The sequence below is a fragment of the Netta rufina genome, assembly GCF_964035555.1.
Source record: "Netta rufina genome assembly, chromosome: 29".
Lineage (NCBI taxonomy): Eukaryota > Metazoa > Chordata > Aves > Anseriformes > Anatidae > Netta > Netta rufina.
In genome coordinates, this window is record NC_140153.1 from 3,182,320 (window position 1) to 3,197,225 (window position 14,906).

At 68.5% G+C, this 14,906-nt stretch overlaps 5 protein-coding genes across 5 annotated transcripts in view; all 5 read left to right on the top strand.

The window, feature by feature from the left end:
- The first annotated feature begins 1,033 nt into the window (after positions 1 to 1,033).
- On the top strand, positions 1,034 to 3,242 carry ACKR1 (atypical chemokine receptor 1 (Duffy blood group)). The gene is made up of 2 exons (XM_084303406.1): positions 1,034 to 1,289; positions 1,848 to 3,242. The coding sequence occupies exons 1-2, from the start codon at positions 1,269 to 1,271 to the stop codon at positions 2,772 to 2,774; spliced, it is 948 nt and encodes a 315-aa protein (XP_084159532.1). The 5' UTR covers positions 1,034 to 1,268; the 3' UTR covers positions 2,775 to 3,242.
- A 1,316-nt stretch (positions 3,243 to 4,558) lies between these two features.
- Positions 4,559 to 5,522, top strand: LOC311219977 (serum amyloid P-component-like; the record flags this gene model as incomplete). The annotated part of the gene is made up of 2 exons (XM_084303332.1): positions 4,559 to 4,622; positions 4,903 to 5,522. The coding sequence occupies 2 exons, from the start codon at positions 4,559 to 4,561 to the stop codon at positions 5,520 to 5,522; spliced, it is 684 nt and encodes a 227-aa protein (XP_084159458.1).
- Positions 5,523 to 5,715: 193 nt separating this feature from the next.
- On the top strand, positions 5,716 to 7,984 carry LOC311219978 (serum amyloid P-component-like; the record flags this gene model as incomplete). Its single annotated transcript, XM_084303333.1, has 6 exons — positions 5,716 to 5,721; positions 5,951 to 6,059; positions 6,240 to 6,266; positions 6,480 to 6,570; positions 6,648 to 6,832; positions 7,389 to 7,984. 6 exons carry the CDS (start codon positions 5,716 to 5,718, stop codon positions 7,982 to 7,984), a joined length of 1,014 nt encoding a protein of 337 aa, XP_084159459.1.
- Positions 7,985 to 9,597: 1,613 nt separating this feature from the next.
- On the top strand, positions 9,598 to 11,149 carry DUSP23 (dual specificity phosphatase 23). The gene is made up of 3 exons (XM_084303426.1): positions 9,598 to 10,023; positions 10,679 to 10,860; positions 10,977 to 11,149. Exons 1-3 carry the CDS (start codon positions 9,760 to 9,762, stop codon positions 11,002 to 11,004), a joined length of 474 nt encoding a protein of 157 aa, XP_084159552.1. The 5' UTR covers positions 9,598 to 9,759; the 3' UTR covers positions 11,005 to 11,149.
- Positions 11,150 to 13,294: 2,145 nt separating this feature from the next.
- IGSF9 (immunoglobulin superfamily member 9) overlaps positions 13,295 to 14,906 on the top strand; it is a gene marked incomplete at its 3' end in the record, with an annotated part of 8,738 nt that continues 7,126 nt past the window's right edge. The window contains 2 exon segments of the mRNA XM_084303387.1: positions 13,295 to 13,608; positions 13,839 to 14,024. Of these exon segments, the coding sequence (XP_084159513.1) occupies positions 13,551 to 13,608; positions 13,839 to 14,024 (244 nt within the window). The 5' untranslated portion in view covers positions 13,295 to 13,550.

Below are 14,906 nucleotides of genomic sequence, written 5' to 3' on the forward strand. Positions count from 1 at the left end.
CGGACACCAGGCTCCTGTCCCAAGCTGCTGGCACCCGGGGAGGCCGGGCAGCATCACGGCACAGTGGGGCACGAGCCACCTCCCCGAGCCCCGGTGTCCCCCTCCTGGAGCACGGGGGCTCCGTTGGCCACGCGGACAGGGGACCCCCGGCCCCGCGTCCACCACGTGCCACCAGGGCATCCGAAGCGGGCCAGGGCGTGGGGCACGGGCACTGAACTCTCAATAGACCACGAAAGCCATATTTGTGCGGAGCTCTGAGCACGCCGTGGGGTGGCCGTGGGGCAGGGCAGAGGACGGGCTGTGTTGTTGTGCTGTGTTCTTGTATGTACATAAAAGGGAGACAACGAACGTCGATGTTACTTTATAACCTTTCTAATATCCTGTGCTAATCTCGGAAAATAATCCTATAAATATATCTGGATTACACACCTTAACCTGGCTGCTCGTCTCTGCGTCTGCCCGCGTGAGCCACGGCCGTGCCCCCCCACACCCTGGGGTGCAGGGTGACAGGGGGACAAGGGGGGACAAGGGGGGGGGACACACAGCTCACCCCAGCGCACGGTGTGAGGGGGACATCTCAGCTCATTGCACACCCCATGGAGACCCCCTCAGCCCCCAGCCCACCTCCTCAGCCCCCCCTAAAGATGCTCCCACCAAGCACAAAGGTCCCCAGGGCCACCCGGTGCCACCAGAGCCCGGCACAGGGGTGGGTGACAGCCCCTGGTGCCACAGGGTGACCCCAGGTCCCCCGCAGGATCTGGCATCCCCTGCATCCTGCACCCCAGCACGGGGCTGGTGACCCTGGGGTGGGGGTTTTCCACCCAGCAACAGGAGCATCCGCACGGGGCACCGGTAAACAAAATTCCTTAGTGAACTTGAGTCGTTCTGCCAAGAAATTATCATTTCCTGCCCGAGAAATTGCTCGCGCTGGCAGCTCACCGGTTTTACCGGCAGCGGTGGCCGCCCGTTTCCTTCACCCCTGGCGTCCTTAACATTCACCCTGGCCTCCCCAGCCAAAGTGGGGAGGGAGCAGTTATCAGAGGCAGCCCTTATCTCGGCCCCGCAGTCCTTCATCCCCGTGGAGCCGGAGGAGCAGGAGCGAGCAGGAACGCGTGCGCCAGCGTGCGCAGCACCCACCGGAGAGCGCGCGTGGGTGAGCGCGCACCGGCGTGCAAGGGCGCACGGTGCCCACCGGCGAGCACGCGTGGCCGAGCTGAGCCACCCCTCGCAGCGCCTGGAGGAGCAGTTAACAGCCCGGGGGACACATCATGGGCAACTGCATCCCAGTGGTGAGTGCTTCTCCCTGCCCCGCTGCTTCCCCTCCCCATCTTCCACCCCTTTCCCATCCTGCCGGGTGCTCGGAGCGAGCGGTTTTCTCTGAATTTCAAAGAGAAGCATCTCGAGGTGAGCCCGCTTCCAGCTTTTCCCCACGTCTGCTGAGCTTTTCCCTTCCTGCACTGCCCCAGCACCTCCCAGCACCCCCAGTGCCCCTGCCCATCTCCCCCAGCCCCGGTGGGTGCAGGGTGCTGAGTCTCGGAGCTGGGAAATGCTCACTTACAGACAGCACCGTTGGCTTCGCACCAACCTCGGAGGCTGTAAGGAAATTTGGGTTTTCCTGCACCTTGTGGCCAAGCCCACAGCCCCGAGGTATCAGCACTGGGCAGACCCCTGCGCCCAGGGTGTCCCTCCCCGATAAATGCCGCAGGCGGATGCGCCAGCCGTCCCCACACACGCTTGGGTGGCAGCTCCAGAGCAGGACAACCCCCCCCCGGCCATCAGAGGGGACATTTCAGATGCCATCCCACAGCCGTGGGGGCACCTGACACCCCCCCCGATCTCCTCCTCAGAGCCCCAAAGTCCTGCAGAACGAAACCTTCGTGGACGCGGACCTGCTGGACCTCCTGGGCAACTTCACCATCAACGAGGACTACCTGGTGGACTACACCGCCTCCGAGCCCTGCCACAACGCCTACTGCCCCTTCTTCCAGCGCGCAGCCCCCGCTTTCCTGGCCACCACCTGCGTCACCGCCGCCCTGGCCACCGGCGGGCTTCTGGTGGCCTTGGCCAAGCGTCCCCACACGTGGCCACACCACCGAGCCCTGGTGGCCCAGCTGGCGGCGGCGACCGGGCTCTTCGCCGCGCTGCTGCCGGCGGTGGCGGCGGGCATCGCGCAGGGCTGGCGGCTGGGCGCGGGGGCTTGCAAGGTCACCCAGCTGCTGTGGCACTGCAGCGTCTTCGCCCAGGGGCTGCTGGTGGCCAGCGGGTGCTGCAGCGGCGTCTGGAGCCGCTGGGAGCCCCGCAGCCAGCGCCTGGCTGCATGCATCTGGCTCGGGGCGCTGCTGCTGGCCGTGCCGGCCGCGCTCGCCGGCGGCACGGTGGCGGCTCCGGAGGCGAGCTGCATCCGCCGAAACGTCGACATCTTCTCGCCCGTCTACCTGCTGCACCTGGCTTCGTGCCTCTGCGTCTTCCTGCTGCTGCCGGCCGCGCTGCTGGTGGCCACGCTGGTCCGCGGGGGGCGAGGAGGGGGCTGGGGGTCCGGGGTTGGAGCGAGCTGGCTCTTCTTCGCGCTCTGGGTGCCCTACGGCGTGGGTCTGGCCGTGGATTTCCTCCTGTACGCCGAGGTGCTGCGGTACACCTGCAGCATCTTCGAGAGGTTTGATTACGCCCTGGGGCTGTGCGAGGCGCTGGGGGTGCTGCACTGCTGCCTGGCGCCCGCCGTGCTGCTGGCCACCGGGCTCTGCCACCGCAAGGTGGGCGCTGACGGCGGCCTCTGAGCACCCCCGGCACCCCAAAAACAGCAGCTGGACCCCGGCACCATCCCCAGGGGGGTGGCAGAGCCCGGTTCCCTGTGTGTGACATTGGTCCTCTGCCACCCGTGGGTGGCATTGTCCCCCCGGCACCCTCTCCTCCTGACCTGTGACCACCAGCAGTGCCAAGAGAAAGCCTCAGCGTGGCCACCAGCTCCATCGTGCTCCTTTTTGGGGGTCATCACCGGGCTCTCAGCACCCACAGCCACCCCGTTTGGGGCCAGCCACCCCGGTTTGCACAACGGCCGTGTCCCCGGGGTGCCCGCAGACCCTCGGGAGGGGTCAGCCCCAGCAGAAAGGGCAGCAGCAGCAGCGGTGTTTTATCCCCACGGGCGGCACCGACGGGGGATTATTGGCTCTCTCCCCACAAGCCGAGACAAACACCCTGTCTGTGATCACCCGGGGGAGATCATCTGCAATAAATGAGCCTGCCAGAGCCGCACACGGGGCCTGCTTTAATGGGGTGAGGGGGGGTCCCCAAAACCCGTGCTCCACACCCATCCTCACCCTCCCCTGCTGCTGCCCACGCCGTCGGCTTCCAGTGGAAGCTGCTGGACACGGAGGTGGCCGGGATGAGGCCCTGGGGGACGGGGCAGGACAGGGCAGCGCTTCCTGAGGATGCCCGGCCCCAGTGAGCGCTGGCTTTGCAGCGCCGTCCATCACCTCCGGCCGCTCCTCGTGCCTTCAAATTAGGGGGAGACGTTAACGAGGCTGGAGCCGCTCTCCCCGGGTTGTTAGCAGGAAGCCGGGTGATTTATGTCTGGCGCTGGAGGCGTTTGGCCGGGGCTCATCCATTCCCATTAGGGATGGCCACGGTCACGAGGCGCGCGGGTGCCAAAGAGCCTGGCAAGGAGCTGGAGCAGCTCAGGGCGGGGGAAGAGCAGGGAAAGGCACCGGGGGGCCCCAGCCACCCCCAGGGACCGGCACCCAGCATCTGACCCCCGAGGGGCTGGGGGTGTCCCTGTTAAAATAAGGGAGATTGAGCCCAAAAAGGGGTTGGGTGCACGCAGCCGGGTGCAGCGCGGTTTCGCTCCCCAAGCCCAGACCTCCCCCCCCAGCCCTGCACCTTCATTGCTGAGCCCAATTTGCCCCCACGCAGCCCCCCCCCGGTTCCTCCAGTGCCTTCATGCCGTGTCTCAGGCTGCCCTGGGGGTGTTCGGGGACAGGTTTGGATCCTCGTGCATCCCCCCAGCCATCCCCACAGCAGTGAAATCCTCCAGCTCCCCGATCAGCCTGCCCCCCAGCCTCAACCACCCTCTGAGGAGGACACACAGACACCCTGGGAGGACACACAGACACCCTGGGAGGACACACGGACACCCTCGGAGGACACCAAGGCTGCAGCAGACCCTCAGCCTCTCGAGTTTGCCGCGGTTTCTTCTGCCACCTGCTGCCCACGGCTCCGGTCCCAGCCTCCATCCCTTTGGCCTCGATGCAGGGATGGGGCCAGCAGAGCCCAGGGACGTGCCCAAGAGCCACAGACGAGGGACAACGGGCGCCTTTGGGCTCAAATTTGGGAAGTTTTCCCCGGGGCTGCGGTGGCCCGAAGCTGCACCGGGGCACGCGCCCAGGGCACGGCTCCAGGGGAGCCCCGTGCCGGCGGTGACGCAGGGTCTCGTGGCCCCATGACAGCGTGAAATCGCCCCCTCTGGGCCGTGCCAGGCTGCTGGGATTGGGGGACGCCGCTTCCCTCCCACCCAGGGCAGCCGATAAACCCCTGGGTGCCAGCACCCACCGCTGCACCCAGCACCATGGGCAGCCTGCGGCTGTGGCTCGCCGTCCTCGCTGGCCTCAGTGGTGTCACCGCCCAGGAAGGTAGGGGGACAGCGGGGGGACCAGGGCTGGCAGTGGGGTGAGGAGCAGGGAGCGAAGAGCCCTGGGGTGTGGGAGCATGAAGGGGGGGCAGCCAAGGGGGTCCCATCAAGATCCCCATCCCTGGGGACACCACGGTGGCTCAGCCCCGTCCGATGCCCCCGGCCAGCTCTGGGAGCCTTCTGGGGGACGCTGGAGCACCAAAGGCACAGCGGGGACATCCCACAAGGGGGGTTGGCTCAGAGGCCACCACATCCCTTCTGTCACCCCCCCCCCCTCCCAGACCTCTACCGAAAGGTGTTCGTCTTTCGGACCGACCCCAGCGATGCCTACGTGGTGCTGCGGGCGAAGCCGGAGCAGCCGCTGCTCAACTTCACCGTGTGCCTGCGCTCCTACACCGACCTCACGCGGCCCCACAGCCTCTTCTCCTACGCCACCAAGGCGCAGGACAACGAGATCCTCCTCTTCAAGCCCAAACCCACCGAGTACCGCTTCTACGTGGGGGGCAAGTCCGTCACCTTCCGTGTCCCCGAGAGCCGCGGGGACTGGGAGCACGCCTGCGCCAGCTGGGAGTCGGCCACCGGCATCGCCGAATTTTGGCTCAACGGGAAGCCCTGGCCCCGCAAGGGGCTGCAGCGGGGCTACGCGGTGGGCGCCGAGGCCGTGATCATGCTGGGGCAGGAGCAGGATGCCTTCGGGGGGGGCTTCGACGTCTACAACTCCTTCACGGGCGAGCTGGCCGACGTCCACCTGTGGGACGCGGGGCTGTCCCCGGACAAGATGCGAGCCGCCTACCAGTCCCTGCGCCTGCCGCCCGCCCTGCTGGCCTGGAGGAGCTTGAGCTACGAAACCAAGGGGGACGTGGTGGTGAAACCGCGGCTCCGGGAGGTTCTGGGGCGCTGAGAGCCCACCTCAGCCCCCGCTGTCCCCTCGCTGTCCCCTCGTGCCTGGCAGAGTCACCCAGGGGTGCCCCTTCCCTGCCCGACGCCCCCCTCGTGCTGCCCCGGTGACACCCAAGTTCGTCCCCTTCCAGTATTATGAATAAATCAAATAAACCAGCAGCAACACGAGAGCTTCTCCGTGCGAGGCTGGCGGGATGGGTGTGAGCAGAAATAAATTCCTGGGGATGTGGGGGGTTAAAGGGGGGCTGGGGGGGCTTTGGGCAGCTCCCCAGGGCTGTGGGATGTGTCGGGGGGCTGTAGCAGTAACCGAAGGGCACGGATCCATGGGGCCGGCACACACCTGCAATAGCAGGAATGATTTGGGATGGGCACACGAGGCTCAGGGCAAGCCCCCAGGGCCACGTCCCCTGTCCCCACGCATGTCCCCAGGCTCCCCGCCAGCTCGCCAAGGCCACGACCCCTGAAGCAAACCAGTCCCCAAAGGCGTTCAGCAAACACCCCCGCAGCGGTCAACGTCCCCAAGCACTTGGTGACAAAGGTTGGGCGCAGACATCACACCACAGCGCTCTGCTCCCCGTCCAGGGAGGGTTTTGGCCCCCAGGGACGCGGCACGGTGGCTCTCAGGTCCCCTTCATCCCCCACAGTGGTGCCGGTGCCTGGGTTCGGGGGGTGCGTGGGTACATGGGGACACCGTGGCTCTGCCCCCTCATCCTTGTAGGGCTCTTCGGCCTCGCTGCCCTGGAAGGTAGGGGTGGAGGGGCTGCGCCAGGAGCCCCCCCGGGTCCCATAGGGAGAGGGGATGGGGTGGGGGGTGCAGCAAGGGGGGAAGGCAGTGGGGATGCAATGCCAGGGACTGCAAGAAGGGGGACACGGGGGGACGTGGGGATGCCCGAGGGGGTGGTGGGGGGCTGGGGGGTGTCCCCCCACCCAGCCCAGTCCCTGTGTCTGGGTGCTGCAGACAAAATGACCGCCTGGATCCAGCCCTACCCGCCGGCACCCACCATGTACCACCAGCTGATGCTGTCCTGCGAGGTCACTGGGGACGCCAGGTAAGGGTCGTTGTCCCCCCCCCACCCCCAACCCCACAGCTCGGCCACCCCCGGGGTGTCCCCCCCCCACCCCCAAGTGACCCCCAACTCAGCGTCAAGGAGTTCCTGTGGGAGAAGAAAGGAAGCCGGGAGCCCCTGCAGAAAGGCCAGAGCAACGTCCTCATCTTCAGCTCCTTCAACGAGTCCCACCTGGGCACCTACACCTGCACGGCCACCGGCCCCCGGGGCACCGCTGTGGCCACCTACGACCTGTGGATAAACGGTAGGGAGGGGACCGAGGGGGCGGCTGGGGACAAGCTGTCACCGCGTGCCCCTGGCGCCCTGCATCAGAAGCCCGCACGTGGCTGCTCTCGGCGGTGGAGGCCACCCTGGGGTCTGGTGGTGGAGGCCACCTCTGGGGCTGGTGGTGGAGGCCACCCTGGGGTCTGGTGGTGGAGGCCACCCCGGGGTCTGGTGGTGACAGCCACCCTTGGGTTTGGTGGTGGATGCCACCCTTGGGTCTGGTGGTGGAGGCCACCTCTAGATCTGGTGGTGGAGGCCATCCGGGGGTCTGGTGGTGACAGCCACCCTTGGGTTTGGTGGTGGATGCCACCCTTGGGTTTAGTGGTGGAGGCCACCTCTAAATCTGATGGTGAAGGCCACCTCTAGATCTGACAGTGGAGGCCACCCTTGGGTCTGTTGGTGGAGGCCACCCCGGGGTCTGGCCGTGCCCTCCTTGCTGGCACTTCCGGCCAGATCCACCCCGGGGGAAACGGGGTGGATCTGGCCGGATGCCATCCCGGTGCCAGGAGCAGCCACCTCTTTGTCCCCTCTCCCAGACCTGGTGAACCAAGTCTTCGTGTTCCCGCGGGAGACCAAGGACTCCTACGTGGTGCTGCGGGCGAAGCCGGAGCAGCCGCTGCTCAACTTCACCGTGTGCCTGCGCTCCTACACCGACCTCACGCGGCCCCACAGCCTCTTCTCCTACGCCACCAAGGCGCAGGACAACGAGATCCTCCTCTCCAAGCCCAAACCCACCGAGTACCGCTTCTACGTGGGGGGCCAGTTCGTCACCTTCCGTGTCCCCGAGAGCTTTTCGGAGAGCGAGCACGCCTGCGCCAGCTGGGAGTCCCCCACCGGCATCGCGCGCTTCTGGCTCAACGGGAAGCCCTGGCCCCGCAAGGGGCTGCAGAAGGACTACGCGGTGGGTGCCGAGGCCGTGATCCTGCTGGGGCAGGAGCAGGACAACTTCGGGGGGGGCTTCGACATCCGTCAGTCCTTCGTGGGGGAGATCTCGGGCGTCTACATGTGGGACAGGGAGCTGACCACCAGGGAGGTGAGGGCCGCTATGTACAACAGCCCCTCGCCCGCCCCCATCTTCGGCTGGAGGAATTTGCCCTACAAGATCCACGGCGAGGTGTACCTCAAGGGGTGACCCCAGGGCCAGCCCTGCCCTGCCCCGAGCGGGCTGCGATGGCCACCGGGGTCGTGTCTCCCCATGTCCCCATGTCCCTATCCCAATGTCCCCATCCCTATGTCCCCATCCCAATATCCCCATCCCAATATCCCCGTCCCAATATCCCTATCCATATCCCAATGTCCCCATCCCAATATCCCCATCCCCATGTCCCCACCCCAATATCCCCACCCCAATATCCCCGTCCCTATCCCAGTGTCCCCATCCCCGTCCCAATGTCCCCATCCCCATGTCCCCCTCCCCATCACCACCGTGTAACCACCCAGCACCAAATAAATGAAGAAACGGGGTTGAAAAGCAGTGGCCATGGGGGATTTTATCCCTGGGGGGGGGCACAGGAGAGGTGCCCCCCTTGTCCCACCCTGGGGACAACCCCCCCGTGTCCCCTCCATGAGTACGAATGGAGCAGGGCTGAGCAGGGGCTTCCCAACCGGGGGGGGCCACCGGGGTTGGGGACAAAGGGGACCGGGGGGGGGGGGGACACGGAGATGGCAGCAGGGTGGGGGCAAAGCACCGGTAGGGGGCAACCCCGGGGTCCCGGTGTCCCGGGGGGTCAGCCCCGGTGTCCCATTGTCCCGGGGGGGGGCAGCCCCGGGGTCCCGGTGTCCCTGGGGGGGGCAGTCCCGGGGTCCCGGTGTCCCTGGGGGGGGCAGTCCCGGTGTCCTGACATCCCGGGGGGGTCGTCCTCGGTGTCCCGGTGTCCCTGGGGGGGGGGCCAGCCCCGGTGTCCCGGTGCCCCCCCCAGGTCATTGCAGCCCCGGCACCGCCGCCGCCGCCTCCCGGTGCCGGCTCCGCTCCCTGCAGCCGCTGCCGGGCCCCGGCTCCGCCACCCCCCCCCGAGCGGCCTCCCCGGTACGGCGGGGTCCGGGGGACGCTGGGGGGGGTCCCGGGGCCGTTCCGGAGGGGGCCGGGCCCGGTGCGGGGGCCCCCGGTCGGAGCAGGCCGCGGGGCCGGGCCTGCGGTGGGGGCGGGCCTGGGCGCGGAGGGGGGGGGGGGGGGGCACGGGCCCTTTTGGGGCCGGAATAAGCAAAAAGGGGTCCGGGAGGGGGTCCAGGGGGGGCTGGGGGGGCTGGGCCCGGTTGGGGGGGTCCGGGGGGTTCGGGGGGAGCCGGCCCGGGGGGCTGGGGGGGGTGGGGGGGGGGCTGGGGGAGGTTGGCCTGGGGGGTTGGGGGGGGGTTTGCAGGGTTTGGGGGGCTGGGGGGGAGGCTGGGGGGGTGCAGAGAGCATGGGCAGGGGGTCTGAGGGGCCCGGCTGGGGGTCCTGGGGGGGTCTGGGCTAGGGGTGTTGGGGGCCCTGAGGGGGGGTCGTAGGGAGCTTGGTTGGGGGCCTGGGGGGCCTGGTCTGGGATTTTGGGGTCTGTTTGGGGGGTCCTAGGGGGCATAGCCTGGGGGTCCCGGCACTGTGGTGCTGGGGGGTCATGGCCGGGGGGTCCTAGGGAGCCTGATTGGGGTCTGGGGGGGTCCTGGGGGGCCCTGCTCTGGGCTCCTGGGGGGGCCTGGGATCTTGGGGTCTGTCTGGGGGGTCCTAGGGGGCATAGCCTGGGGGTCCTGGCCCTGTGGTGCTGGGGGGTCATGGCCAGGGGGTCCTAGGGGGCATAACCTGGGGGTCCCCTCCCTGTTGTGCTGGGGGGTCATGGCCAGGGGGGTCCCCAGATTTTGACCAGGGTTCCCCATCCCAGCCCCCTCCCCAGGGCGCGCGGCAGCTCTGGCCCCCGGTGCCGGTCCCCGCAGGCGATGGTGGAGCCCCCCAACTTCTCGTGGGTGGCGGAGGGGCGGCTGGCGGGGCTGGCGATGCCGCGGGAACCGGGGCATTACCGGTTCCTGCTGGGCCAGGGCGTGCGGCACCTGGTGTCGCTGTCGGAGCGGCCCCCCCCCCACCACGGCTGCTGCCCCGCGGTGCAGCTCCATCGGATCCGCGTGCCCGACTTCAGCCCCCCGACGCCCGGGCAGATCCAGAGCTTCCTGCAGCTGGTGGAGGAGGCCAACGGGCGCGGGGAGGTACGGCCCGAAGGGGGTGACAGCAAGGGGGTGGCACCAGGAGGGAGGTGGCACCGGGGGGGAGGTGGCACCAAGAGGGAGGTGATGCCCAGGGGGTGATGCCCAGGGGGTGATGCAGGTGGCACCGGTATGGGGTGGTGATGCCAGGGTGAGTGGCACCAAGAGGGAGGTGACACCGAGGTAGAGGTGACACCAAGGTGGAGGTGACACCAAGAGGGAGGTGATGCCAAGAGGGGGGTGATGCCAAGGTGGAGGTGACACCGAGAGGGAGGTGACACCAAGAGGGGGGTGATGCCAAGGTGGAGGTGACACCAAGAGGGGGGTGACACTGAGAGGGTGGTGACACCAAGGTGGAGGTGACGCCAGCGGGAGGTGATGCCAAGGTATAGGTGACACCGAGAGGGAAGTGACATCAAAGCGGAGGTGGCACCAAGGTGTAGGTGACACCAGGAGAGAGGTGACACCAAGGTGTAGGTGACACCGGGAGGGAGGTGACTCCAAGGTAGAGGTGACACTAAGAGGGAGGTGATGCTAAGATGGAGGCGACACCAAGAGAGAGGTGACACCAAGGTGGAGGTGACACCAATGCAGAGGTGACACCAGGGTGGAGGTGACACCGAGCGGCAGGCGAGGCCCTCACGGCTGCGCCGGCCAGGCGGTGGCGGTGCACTGTCTGCTGGGCCACGGGCGGACGGGCACCATGCTGGCGTGCTACCTGGTGAAGGCGCAGGCGCTGAGCGGCGCCGCCGCCATCCGGGAGATCCGCAGGCTGCGGCCGGGCTCCATCGAGACGCGGGAGCAGGAGCAAGCCGTCATCCAGTTCCACCAGCACCTCAGGTAGGTGCAGCCCCCCCTCACCTCCCCGGGGGGGTTCCCTGTGCCGCAGAGCCACGGCAGGCCCGGCTGTGGGGTCTGAAAGCCCAAATTTTACGCGGATCTGCCTCGCCGCACAGCGCTGGAAGGGACACCGAGGAGGCGTGAGCTGGAGTTTCTCCCCGAGCAGCGTGTGCCGGATGGAGGTGGAAGGAGATGCTCGCGCTGATGTCCTGGGGGAGCCTTGCCCAGCCCTGCGGTGCCACCATCCACCCCCCCCCCCCCCTATTAAAGGACTTTTCGGTGGCTTCTTTCCACCTCGTTGCTCGAACACAACTCCTGCTGCAACCGGGGACCCCCCTGCGCCAGCTATCCAGGCGACCTGGTGCCATCCCCTAACGCCACGGCACCAAACCTCCATCCCCAGGCACCCCCCGACAGCCTCCTCGGGGCGCCCCAGGGTTGGGGACGCCTGCGGCTGCACCCTGAGGTGCTGCGAGGACCCCGTCCCGGGTCTCAACCCCGCGAGCCCCGGAGCTGGTCGCTCGCCAAAGCGGCGATGCCGTGCGGCCACGTCAGCGCCCCAGGGCCGGCCCGGGACGTGGACGCTTAAACGGGAGCTTAGCTGGAATTTAGGCATCTCCGTCCAAAAGCCCAATCCTGAAAATCTCTTCTCAGCTGCTCCTAACCTTGGTGGCACTTAAATCCGGAGTGCCAGAAGCGTCACCGTCCCCATTCCCGCGCGCGGGGCACATGGCTGGGAGCGCCTGGCACGCGCCGGGTGCCAGCACGTCCCCCACTGGGAAGGTTGTGGGGGGTCTGGGGGGCTGTCACCTCTACCAGGCAGCCCCAGTGTCCCCAGATATCCCCCTGAGACCCCAAAACGCTGTTATCATCCCCCAGAAATTACATGCGAGGGTGGTGGCTTGGGGCGGTTGGGGTGGGAGCCAGCAGGGATGGGAGGAGGGTGGCTGTGGGGACACGGGCACCCCAAAGTGGCACAGAGCTGCCCTCGGTGCCACCCTGCACCCTGGGTTGGGGTCTCGGGGACCGTCTGTGTCCGTCCCCCGTGGGTGACACCATGGCCTGCAGCACCACATGGGGACAAGGGACATTTGGGGTCACCCATCTGCCTGGCCCCATCCCGGGACACGAGCGGCTGGGGCGAGGAGGGGGGGGCGGAAAGGCCCCACGTGGAGGATTTGGGGACACGAAAGGGGACGGGGACGGGGCAGCGAGGTCCAACCACGGCGCCTAAGCCCAGGGGAGCCGCAGGACTCCCATGGGGCTGCGAGGTGCCGGAAAGCAGCTTACCCGCAGAATTACTGCCTTGAACAAATCTCACTTTAGCTCTGGCCTTAATAGTCCTCCCGTGCGCCGGGGGCCGCGCCGGGACTGGCCGAAAGGGGGGCACGGGAGGACCCCCGTCCCGGGGATGGGGTCGGGACAGGGGGCTCAGCACCAACGTCCCCGAGCGGTGATGCCAAGAGGGACCCGGCACGGCCACGCGTGGCCGGGCAGCACCCGGGGGACCGGGACACAGGGGGGTGACCCCCACACCAGTGCCCCCAGTAGCAGAGCCCCCGGGGCTGGCGGGCGGCCCAGCTCCGGCTCAGCCCCGCGGGGACACGGCTCCGGTGGCCGGAGGGGACGGGGTGAGGAGGGGATTAAAGGGGTGATGGCCGGGGTGCGAGAGGGCACGGGGAGAGCCCCGGGGTGGGGGCGGTCACGGGGGGCGGCCGGGGGTTGGTGGCGGTCACGGGTGTGCTGTGGGGTGGCACGGGTGGGGGGGGGTCCCCGGCATGGGGCTGGGTGCGGTGTGGCATGGCACGGCATGGCACCCACCAGTGTCACACACCAGTGTCACCCACCACACACCAGTGTCACCCACCAGTGTCACCCACCACACACCAGTGTCACACACCAGTATCACGCACCCATGTCCCACACCAGTGTCCCACACCAGTCACACACCAGTGCCACACACCAGTGTCACCCACCCATGTCCTACACTGGTGTCCCACACCCGTGTCACCCACCTATCACCCACCAATGTCACCCACCAGTGTCACCCACCAGTGTCACCCACCAGTCACCCCACCAGTCACAAACCAGTGTCCCACACCAGTGTCCCACACCAGTGTCACCCACTGGTGTCACCCCACCAGTGTCTCACACCCATGTCCTACACTGGTGTCCCACACCCATATCACCCACCTATCACCCACCTATCACCCACCAATGCCACCCACCCGTGTCCCACCCCGTGTCACCCCCTCATGTCCCCCTCCACCCCCATCCCCACCCCCCAGAACTACACCTCCCATCATCCCCCGCGCCTCCCCCTCCCCTCCCCGCCCCGCTATTGGCCGCCCGTCGCCGAGCCGACAGCCAATCGGCAGCGCGGCGGGGGCGGGGCCTGCCCACGCCCCGCCCACCACCGTGGCTTTGGCGGCGGCCGCCCGGTGGCGGCGGCGGCGGCGCGGGGCGCGGAGCGGAGCCGCGGGGCCCGGGGCGGGCATGAGGAGCCCCCAGCGCCCCCCGGTTCGGGGCCAGAGCGCCGCGGGCAGCCCGGCCGAGCCCTGCCGAGCTCCGGCCCTGACCCCCGGTGGCAGCCGGTAACCGGTCGCCGGTGCCCGGTGATCTCCCCGCCCGCCCCTCGGTGGCCGCCTGTCCCCGCCGCCACCGGGAGCAGCGGGCCGGGGAGCTGGGCTATGCGGTGGTGGCTACGTGCGGCCTTCCTCAGCCTGCTCGCCGGCACCGGGGCTGAGGGTAAGGGGAACCGGGATGGGAACCGGGGACCGGGATGGGAACCGGGGAACCGGGATGGATGGGATGGGATGGATGGGACCGGACAGGGTGAGACGGGATGGGATGGACGGGACGGGAAGGGATGGGATGGGAGGAGGGGGCGCGGTGCCACCGGTGCTCCCAGTGCCACTGGTGTTACCGGTGCCACTGGTGTTACTGGTGTTACCGGTGTCCCCGGTGCCCCCGTGCAGGCAGCGGGCCGAGCGGGGCCGTGGTGGGCCGCGTCGGGGACAGCGCGGTGCTGGGCTGCGACCTGCTGGGCGCCCGCCAGAGCCGCCCGCCGCTCTACGTCATCGAGTGGGTGCGCGTCGGCTTCGTCCTCCCCATCTTCATCAAGTTCGGCCTCTACTCGCCCCGCGTCGACCCCGAGTACCTCGGTGAGTGGCACCGGGAGCACCGGGAGCACCGGGCACCCCGCTCGGGATGGCTTCACCACCCTGCACCCCTCGGCCGAGCAAGCCGTGCTCGGGGAAGGGGATTTGGGTGAAGCCACTCGGCGGGGCCGGGATTTGGGGCCAAGCGGGGCCGCGGCGTGGGAGGCCGCTCCTCGCCCCCACCGGGTGCTCGGGGCCAAACGGGGGGGGGCCCGGTCTGACGGGATCCGGCCTCGGCGGCCGAAACTGCCAAAAAAATGTGCCGCAGGTGGAGCCCGGCCACAGGTAGCGGGTGAGGAAGGAGCCGCCAGCACGGGGCAGGAGCAATTTTGGGGTGCTCCCCACTGCCAGCACCTTCCCAGGTGGCTCTGTGGGATCGGCGGTGACACCAAACCTCACGGTGACACCAAATCCTCGGCACCTGCCTCCGGGGGCCCCCCGGCTCCCGTTACCTGCGGGATCTCAGGTTTCCCCCCGGCACAAAGGGCTCGGCCCCATCCTGCTGCGCCCTCCCCGCGTCCCGCCAGCCCCCAGCCGTGTCCCCCAACGGTGCCACCGGCACCCCGGGGTGCTGCCACCGGGCTTGGCATTGGGGACAGAGGGGACGGGGACCCTACAGAGGGAGGCTGCAGGGTGGCAGCTGGCCCTCGATCCTCCCTGGGGGGGGGACCTGGGGTCAGGCAAGGGGCCCCCAGGCTCAGCCCCGCAGCCGAGAGCTTGGAGCAGGCAAAGCGGCTCAGGTGTCACCCAGAAGCCCCTGACCGCCACCTGTGTCACCCAGGCACTTTGGGGACACCTCGGGGACGAGGGGTGGGCTGCGCCCCTGAAAGCCCCTCGTGTCCCTGGGGGGCGACGGGGGCCGTTTCTCCCCCCCCCCCCCCCGCC